Raw genomic sequence first — 10,000 nt, 5'->3', positions numbered from 1 at the left:
TGGATATGATGGATATGGGCTAAAAGTGCACACTCTCAGGTTTAATTTGAGGGTATGTACATCCAAATTGGAGGATGGGATGAATTCTGCAGTGTTTAGAGATATACTGTCAGCCCAGATTCAGCCAAATGCAGCAAAGTTGATTGGACGACGCTTCACAGTACAGATGGACAATGATCCAAAACACACTGCAAAAGCAACCCAGGAGCTTTTAAAGGGAAAGAATATTCTGCAATGGCTGAGTCAATCACCTGATCTCAACCCAATTGAGCATGCATTTCACTTGCTGAAGGCAAAACTAAAGGCAGAAAGTCCCACAAAGAACAACTGAAGACAGCTGCAGTTAGAGCCTGGCAAAGCATCAGAAAGGAGGAAACCCAGTCTTTGGTAATGTCCAGGGGTTCCAGACTTCAGGCAGTCATTGTCAGTAAAGGTTTCTCAACAAAATATTAAAAATGAACATTTTGTTTATGATTATATTCATTTGTCTAATTAATTTTGGCCCCTTGGAAAAGGGGGGGCTGGCTACTCTTAAGAGCTGTAATTCCTAAACCCTTCCTCTAATTTGGATGTACATACCCTCAAATTTAAACCTGAGTGTGTACCCTTTTAGCCCATATCCATTATGACTATAGCTTGAATATATTTTGGTAAATACCTGAAAAAAACGAAAATTGTGCCTGTGTACAAATATATATGGACCTAACTGTATATGTATATGTGTGTATAATATATATATATATATATATATATATATATATATATATAAATTGCTGCTTTATGATTAGCGTTAACCATATAGAAATGTGGCCATTATTATGTAACATGGCCCTGATATAAACCTAATTTTTCTAAAAGAGGTTTTGTGTTGAAAGTGTCATACTACTGTCATCTACCTGTCGTTGACAGAACAAAAGGACATTGCTGGAGGTGAACAGTACATGCAGTACCTTTTTATTTCTTTTTTATTTCAACTCCATAGTGAAGTACAGCAAAGTCTTGCTTCTATCAGATTTAAGTGTATTTTTCATTTTAACAGTGGGAAGTTTATGTAACATGTTGTTTGTTATTTGATTTAAGGTCTTCAGGTCAAGTCATGACATGGGATTCCTGCGCTGGAAGTCAAAGCAGGACAGTGACTATTCCTCCTGGTGAAAATCAAATTAACCAGATTGCACTAAATCCAACTGGTACCTTCTTGTATGCAGCAGCTGGAAATGCAGTGAGAATGTGGGACCTGAAAAGGTAATTTAATCTTTACAGATTTATGCTTTTTTTAAAAAAAAAAAAAAAATTCTGAAATCATGGTACTGGATACCTGCTATCATTGGTAAGAGACAAAGGATTGAATATAATGTAAAAAAATAAGCTCTCTGTACTTATCACAAACATTTAAATATACTGTTTTAAAATGCACAATATACACTTATAGATATCCTGAAATAATATCTGCTTATTGGTCATGGTCCTAAAAATAAAAAAATGAAGAATGTGAAATAAAAGGATTTTAAAGTTCAAAATATCATTTTAGAATAGAAGTAATGTGAGATGTAGAATTAAGGTAATTTTAGAGACTCTGCTTATTAATTTTGTGCCACTAACCGCTTCATTATGCATAAGTGATAATTCCATTCTGGGTTGCCTCTAATAAAGCTACAAAAACTACATGAGCTAAAATGTAGTCAAAATGTTATCCACTGTTCTGTGTTATTAGATGTTTCTGGCCAGCAAGGCAAGGATAAGAGTAAAGCCCACCTCTTTCCTGATCTGCAGCCGGTTTCTTTTCTGCCCTGTCATTACGTTCCATACTTACATCTGTTAAGCACTATATTGTGCCTGCCACCCCTTGCTTTTATATGATGTGCAGAGTGAGCAGGCAAGGAAAGTTGTAACAGGGCCAAACCAAAGTGGAGAAGTGCAAAAGCTAAAGTGCGCAGAAGAATTCAGCTGAGGTACAAGGTATGGAAGAGAGCTCCGTGTTTGCATGTGATGTGCAGTGAGTGCAGTTTGTATTGTAGAGTGCAGCAAGTGTTATGCATTATGTGCCATGCAATGTATACAGTGTGCAATAGAGCCTGTGCTTTAGGGTGTATTGTGATGGGATTTCATTTAAAATAGAACTGCCGTTTGCGGTATGTCTGTTATGCTGTGCAGTTTTAATGTGAAGTATAGCATGTGTAATGTATGACACGGAGAGCAATTTTAACTGGGAGTAGGAACTAGTGTGCTATATGTATGATTTGTGCATTGTACCAAGGTTCTAAAGATGTGAACCAACAATGCGCACATGAAAGAATATTTGCCATTAAGTATAATCGTCTAGCTACATTTCACCATTTAGGGGGCAAATGGCTTAAACACCACTATTGTGATACAATGATATAATTGCACTTCTGAGACTCTCACCTTCAGTTTTGACACCTATCCTTGTTAAAAAGACTTGTAATCAAAAGGATTTCTCTAACCTTTACTTTTACTTTTTACTTTTTAAAACACCCTTGCTATCTAGTTTTGTTACTGTATCTTGAAATACACAACATCCGTAATTTGCCATGTGGTACCTGCATGCATATATTCTTTAAAAAAGTTAGTTGGAGTTCAGCTTGATTTCTTAGGAAATTATGTAAAGTTTATGTAAATTTACTAGTCCATCCAATACTATACTTTCCAGATGGGTGCTGTCCAAGAGTGTCCCTGTTGCTCTCTCTAAATAGAGGAGCCACCCGTGGTTCAATTTTTATGTTCAGTCTGCACTCTGAAATAAATTAAGAAAAAAAATCTTCCATCCATGCTATACAGCGATACAGGATGTAAATAAAATGGGCTTGCCAGTGAAAAAAATTTTCAATGGAAACATTTTAGTGGAGCATGGGACCCAAATATAAATAGGTGTTCCCAATTTTAAAAATTAAGAGTCAGCTCTTTAGAAACCAATGGGCCCAGATAGGTCCTTGGAGCTACTGCAATAGATTTGACAAAGGGGAATACCACAAAGTAGGTGGAGTTCTGCTGGTCTTTATTGGTCACAGTGACCTCAAAGAAATGCCCAACAAATTGCATAACGATCACCCTTCATCAGAGTTATTAAAGTTGAATAGAGATAATCAACTGGATCAGGTTATATTTAAAAATAAATAAATAAAATGTGTATACAGTAAGCAGCAAGAATTGAGTACGGTCCTTGATACTATTTTTTTTTTTTTCTTCATTAACATCCAAATATTCAAATCGCCTCTACAGTAAGCAGAAAATATTTACTGCAGAAAGTTACAGGTTTACAAAAAGGAACAACAGGCTCATAAATAAACAGTACCTACATGGTCAGAAGGTTGCAACAAGGACTGCAAAGTCATGCAAAATTGATTTAAACAAATTGCATTCCAAAAAATGTATGCGGTCATCTCACTGAGCATGTCCTATACTCCTAGACACTGAAAGGTTCAAAACCAGGCCCATGGCTGAACAGGACCTCCTGAATTTTATTTTTGGTTTTTAGTTTTTTGTTTTTTTTTCTGGGAATCTGGTTGTACTGTTCTTTTTAAAATGCTGTGTTTTTTTACTCTATAAGGTTTCAGTCTACGGGAAAGTTAACTGGACATCTTGGGCCAGTCATGTGTTTAACTGTAGATCAGGTTGCCAGTGGCCAAGATTTAATTATCACAGGCTCGAAGGATCACTACATTAAGGTAACAGCTATAATTATGTGTGAAACGGCATATTTTGTGCATGATATGTATCTGAAATATGTGATTTGGTCACAAGCTTCTTTAGAATATTTAGGAAGCAGAGTTAGTCCGCAGGAAAGTTATGTTAATGCATAATTTTTCAGTAAAGCTAGATGAACAAATCCTCCCCTCTGCTAGGCTATTGTACTCTGAAAGTTGTCAGCGCCAGCCGTCAGAATACCCAAACTGCCCTGCATCTGACTGAATGCAAGCGCTGTGTGGCAGTTAACTTTATGACAGGCTCCAATGACAAAAGTCAATTGAAAATTGACTTTTATCCAGTGGAGCGGTGCCAGCATGGCCATACACTGGTTGGCTTTTGGCCAAGCCAGGAGGAATCAGCCAATATTTGAGCGGTGTATGGACAGCCTTAAAGAGGTATAAAGACCCATAAATTAAAGTAGAACTTCAGGTCATAGTCATAACCTGCATCTCATTTATATGCCCCACATATACTGTATGTCCTGCATTTTATAACTGAAGACATCCTCCAAACTCCAGTGGACAGTTCAAAACTCACCCTCTATTCATAATTATAATAGTTACCAATGTGATTAGTAACCTTATTTAAATGGAGGGGAAGTTTTGCTTCCTTAGCTCTCTTCCAGACTGTTTAGCAGTAAGAGAGATTGTTATCTTTGTTCTTCACTTCTGTGATCAACAACTGATGCCAAGTAATGAAGCCCTGATTGGTTTAGAGTGCCATTCTCTCTTCCAGTTTGAGTAGTGTTGTGTAAAGTCTGATATCAACACAAGTCAAAGTACAAATGCTAGTTGTATATTAAAAAACAAAGAAAGCCATTCCACAGCCTCTAGTTTTCTCTGTTACTTTGTAACTAAAGTATTCTCTCAAGCATACAGGCTGCTATGCCCTTATAGTAAGGGGATCACAGCAGTGAGTGCCACCTACTATGCAGACACCAGCCAATATGTCTCTCTGTGTTCAGTGTTTCAAAAGGAATGGGTCTTTCATAACACTAGTCACAGTGCAGAAGAACACTGATGCCTAGGAGCAGGCATTTTGTAGGGTATGTATATTGCTCAGCAGAAACAGGTGTGACACATTGGCAAGTGGAACCGCTGCTATCTGAAGATATCTACTATCTTGAGACTCCCTATTTATGCCCTTGTTAGTATTTGTGCAGGCTTCTCTGCTCCTCTCTAATGTATGTCTATTTTATCATTTCTTCTTTTTAATCTTACACAGATGTTTGATATTAGTGAAGGTGCTCTTGGCGCCATTAGCCCTACACATTGTTTTGAACCACCCCATTATGATGGCATAGAAGCAGTTGTCATCAGCGGAGACAACCTTTTCAGTGGGTCCAGGGACAACGGAATAAAAAAATGGGACCTTTCCCGGAAAGACCTTCTTTATGTATGTCTGCTAATTTTGAACATCTGAACCTTTTTATGACAATTTATATTGGTGTTAGTAAGCTTTAATTTTTTTTTCTTCTCTTTCCCTCCAGCAAGTTCCAAATGCCCACAAAGATTGGGTGTGTGCTCTTGGAATCGTGCCCAGTTGCCCTGTTCTTCTCAGTGGCTGTAGGGGAGGCATCCTGAAACTTTGGAATATCGATACTTTCATGCCTATTGGAGAGGTCAAGGGTCATGACAGCCCCATAAATGCAATCTGCACCAACTCAACACACATATTTACTGCAGCAGAGTAAGGATTTTCATACAATTTTATCATTGTTGGTGTCTATTTTGTGTGTGTGTGTGAAATCTATGGTAGATCTTATTCATGATTTAAATGTTTAAGTACCATATTTTTCGCTCCATAAGACGCGCTTTTTTCCCCCCAAAAAAGTGCATCATATGGAGCGGCCGGTCCGGTATTTCCACTGCCGCCGTGTCAGAATACCGGGCCGGCCGCTCAGCTCTGCAGTGGGACTTTATGGAGATGACTGCTGACCTTTGGGGAGGTGGGGAACGGGTACCTGAATTTGACAGGTACCCGCTCTTACTTCCGCGGAGTTGTTCTTTGACCTTACCTGTTTCTCTATCCAGCGGCGCGCTGTCTTCCCGGCTTCTGTAGTGTGGGCGCTGGGCTTGACAGCCGGGTGCCAAGTGCGCATGCGCAAGAAGCGGTGCTTTTTGTGAATGGTAAGGCGGTACCTGGGACACATGACAGATCCCAGAAGCCCCCGGACCAATCACAAAGCGCAAGTGCTTCTCGCCCATGCGCACTGGGCACCCGGTTGTCATGCCGAGCGCCGACACTACAGAAGCCGTGAAGACAGCGCGCGGCTGGATAGAGGAACAGGTTAGATCAAAGAACAACTCCGCGGACGTAAGAGCGGGTACCTGTCAAATTCAGGTACCTGCTCCCCCCCCCTCCCCAAAGGTCAGCAGTCATCTCCTGTACTGTCCGCAGTCTCTGGTCATCCCTGTGCTGTCCGCAGTCTCTGGTCATCCCTGTGCTGTCCGCAGTCTCTGGTCATCCCTGTGCTGTCCGCAGTCTCTGGTCATCCCTGTGCTGTCCGCAGTCTCTGGTCATCCCTGTGCTGTCCGCAGTCTCTGGTCATCCCTGTGCTGTCCGCAGTCTCTGGTCATCCCTGTGCTGTCCGCAGTCTCTGGTCATCCCTGTGCTGTCCGCAGTCTCTGGTCATCTCCTGTACTATGTCTGCAGTCCATTAGTTCAGAATTTTTTTTTTCCCGTTTTCTGCCTCTAAAACCTAGGTGCGTCTTATGGAGCGAAAAATACTGTATATTGTAATATATGTATATTGACTTTTTGGTAGTGTTAGCTAATTGCACTTAAAGTTCTTTAATTAAAAGATAAGTCATTTAGATTGTATTTTTTAGGCCATTGATGAGCAACTGTTCTAGCTATACCAAATAAAAGTACAGGGCCTATTTCTAGAGAATTGAAAAATCTTCAAGTTTTTTGTCCTTGTACATAGTCAAATAACATGTGGATGCACACATTTTTAATGTTCCAAAATAAAAAAAAAATCTAAAAAAAGTTATGTTTTATGAAGAAGATGGCAGGAGCTCACATGTTATACTATAATTGCTCATTAATAAAGTACATCTAAAACCAGTTTTTTGGTTTTGTTTTAGAGTATTGAATAATTTCTGCCCTCTTGAATCGATTTCTTTTCGCTTCCTTTCCCAAAGACACAGCAGTACATAAAAGGAAATAATCTCCTACACAGTTAACACCGGAACCGATGTGTACTTTGAAAGATGTCTCCCACTTCTTGTTCTGGTGACAGCTATACATTTTTGGATTTCCCAACAACTTCCCGTGTGACAATAGTCACGGCACAGATAGTTTCCCCAACAGAGACAGAACAGTAAAAACCTGACTGGCGATCTTACACTTGAGATATTGTTAGCTATGTTTAGGGCAACATAAGAAGAAAGCTCTTAAGAAATGTAGTTATTGCCTAGTTATGTGGCCTAATCGCAACAAGGGGTGAGCAAACCACAAAGGCCCTTTCACACTGATCAATTTTCGGGTTAAAAAATGCAAAAGAAAAATGCATGAAAAATGTTTCAATTAGGGATGCACAGATGTCAGTATTGGTGCTGATACCAAGTATTTTCACGAGTAGTAGTGAAAATGCTCCTGAAACTGATACTTTGTTGTGCCATTTGCACAAAATGTATGGATGCAAATTGCACCACAAAGAATAGCATGAGATTTGAACAGGAATGCTATTCCTGTCCAAATCGCATGCAGTTTCCCCACTGCTCTTATGTAAACCCAGGTTTGTGATAGCCCGAGTTCACACAGGAGTGGTTCTGGAAACATCCCTGCACCAGACCCATGCTGCGTTCTTTGAGCCTTGTATCCATGTTTCATAGGTGCATGACTGGTCAGGAGTCCAGAAAATGCAGCAACATGTTTAACAAAAAATAATAAATGCACATTTGTTTTTGCAGAAAAAAAAAGTGTATTTATTATTTTTTGTTTGTGGAGTCTCTAAAGCATTGCACCAGTGATCAAAAGATCCTCTGGTGCCATGCAGGACTCCCCCCTGACCTGTCAGTAGATCTGCTTGCTCATACATCCCGTACAGGCAAGCAGATACTTACTGACAGGAAGGTTCAATGAACTACCTTTGGACTTTGGACTCTACGGCAGAAGGTTAGGCCATAGATACTCACAACAGAGTACTGTTTGGACTTTGAAGATGGGGACATACCCCGAAAGCTTGTCCTCAAAATTGTATGTTAGTGCAAATAAAAAAAGTATCACAGACAATACTCAATTGTTTCTGCCACAAATGCACTAATACGGCTACAATCACCTCAAACAGAATACTGTGAATGAGTGACACGGCCGTGTTTTTTTTTTTTTTTTAAATTGTGATAGCTAGCAGGGAGGAGAAGATCCCCGTTAGATGTCACAATGAGGATCGGAGGGGTTTGAGGGGGCCAGTCCAATTGTAACATGTTACACCCTGAATATAGGTGTAATATGTTACGAAAGGTGAACTTCTCCTTTTAATTCACCAAACCCAAATATAAAGCTAAATAAGCAGTTGGTTTAGGTGCACGTTTACACTAAGGCACAAGCAAATGAGGCCCAGCCATCCATAAATTGCCCCTTTGGTAGAAGTACAGTTTATCCAAACTTGACCTTACTCGTGCTAGAGCAAAGCTGACTACTACACAGCAAGAATGCTCTTTACTTTATGCTGACGTAACATCCTTGCAGCTTTTCTACACTTATCCTCCGCTCAAAATTTCAGCACTATTGTTGTTATGGCCATTAATATTATCTTTTCTTTACTGTAACCATTCGCCTCATGATTCGTGTTTCTCATTTTATGTTCTTTGCAGTGACCAAACTGTGAGGATCTGGAAAGCTCATGGTTCACTGGACGGGCAGATATCTGATGCTGGGGACACGAGTGAAGAGGTTGCCAGCAATTGAACTGGAAGTATCAACATAAAGTCTTAAGGAGAAACTGTGACAAACTGTTTACCATTAGAATTACCTGGGCATTTGTTAAAGTATAACTGCGACATATAGTATATTGGAACTAATTGGAAATTGGGATCGACTGTACTGTTACTGTATTCTTAACAGCGGTAGGCTGCTTACCGAGTTTTGCACACGCATATAACGATCCTGCTGTTCTATAACCTAAACAATTCCATTTCACTCCCTGACTGAAAATATGGTTTGTTGTGTTTTAGTCATGGGTACAAATAATATAAAGCTGTTTCTGTGTAATTTTCAGTGGCTCTGCTCTATTATGAGGTATAGGTATGCAAGCAAATATAACATACAGGGTTTACTTGAAGTACTTTTGTAGTATCCGCTATCACATATACAAACTGTGTGCCTGTAGGTCTTATGTCTAAATACTGCCAAGATAAGGGGTAGCCACTTGTTGGTATTGATGAACAAAAACTCCCATGATGGTTTTTGGTAAAACATAAAATCAGCATGTAAGTTTTTCCAGCAATACCTGATGTATTACAAATGTTCACTCCTTGTCAATAAAGCTTTGGTGTTGAATACCTTACTTTATACTTGACCAAAGTTTAGCTTTTCTGCACGTCCTTGTGCTCAGGATTTTATGTGCAGTAAATGTTTAAAGATCACACATTTCTTCTTTCCCCAAACAGTTAACCTTTTATGTGGCTGGAAGGCAAAGCTGTGTTGTATGATGTATGCGTGTGTCCTACTGTTAAAACTTAAATGCTTTAACTTATTTTTGTTTACTAGTTTTTGTTTTTTTTTTCCTAAAATACTTACATTTTGTTCTATCAGCTGCATACGTTTGCTTTCTTCTAATTTAAAATGCTGCTAAATATATTTTGAATACATTTTTTTGTTCATTTGAGAGTTTGAGTATTTTCTGTGGTAGAAAATGTTGTATATAATTTTGGATGTAAAAAGATCTTTAGCTCCTGCTTTGATTTTAAAATGCTGTGTGAATTGGAAAAAAATGCTTTTTCTTAATCTTATTTTGTAAATTTGAAACCTGCAAATTTAATATAGGTTTAATATTTGTGCATATTTTGTTTGTAGATTGAGATACCTTGTGATCGTCATCTAAGCTATTGCATGAATAAATACATGCAACCTGTGACTTTGTTGCTGTTTGATTATGGGAAGCAGTCTATGAAGTGTGGTGTTTTTTTTTTCTCTAGAATGTTTGTCACATAGATGATATAGTTGCACTGGTCATCTCTAAGGCCAGCCATATACAAATGAGAGGAATGCAGGCTCAGTGTGACAACTGCCCTCCAGTATGCGTCTTGGTCAGCCCTCCATTATTATATATGCTCCACCTAGCTAA

The 10,000-nt window shown here is 39.0% G+C and overlaps 1 protein-coding gene across 8 annotated transcripts in view; it reads left to right on the top strand.

Annotated features, from left to right (window-relative positions):
- KIF21A (kinesin family member 21A) overlaps nucleotides 1–9,787 on the top strand; it is a 208,859-nt gene extending 199,072 nt beyond the window's left edge. For all 8 annotated transcript variants that reach the window (XM_089684956.1, XM_089684992.1, XM_089684972.1 and 5 more), the window contains 5 exons: nucleotides 1,081–1,245; nucleotides 3,569–3,686; nucleotides 4,933–5,103; nucleotides 5,198–5,397; nucleotides 8,529–9,787. In XM_089684956.1, the coding sequence (XP_089541082.1) occupies nucleotides 1,081–1,245; nucleotides 3,569–3,686; nucleotides 4,933–5,103; nucleotides 5,198–5,397; nucleotides 8,529–8,622 (748 nt within the window). In that variant the 3' untranslated portion in view covers nucleotides 8,623–9,787. The remainder of the gene's footprint in view (nucleotides 1–1,080; nucleotides 1,246–3,568; nucleotides 3,687–4,932; nucleotides 5,104–5,197; nucleotides 5,398–8,528) is intronic.
- The last annotated feature ends 213 nt before the right edge of the window (nucleotides 9,788–10,000 follow it).

This window comes from Staurois parvus, unplaced genomic scaffold (genome assembly GCF_062004578.1).
Source record: "Staurois parvus isolate SC_StPar_1 unplaced genomic scaffold, SC_StPar_1.0 ptg000019l, whole genome shotgun sequence".
NCBI lineage: Eukaryota > Metazoa > Chordata > Amphibia > Anura > Ranidae > Staurois > Staurois parvus.
Note: the sequence above shows the minus strand (reverse complement) of the source record. Positions and strands in the feature narration are given on the sequence as shown.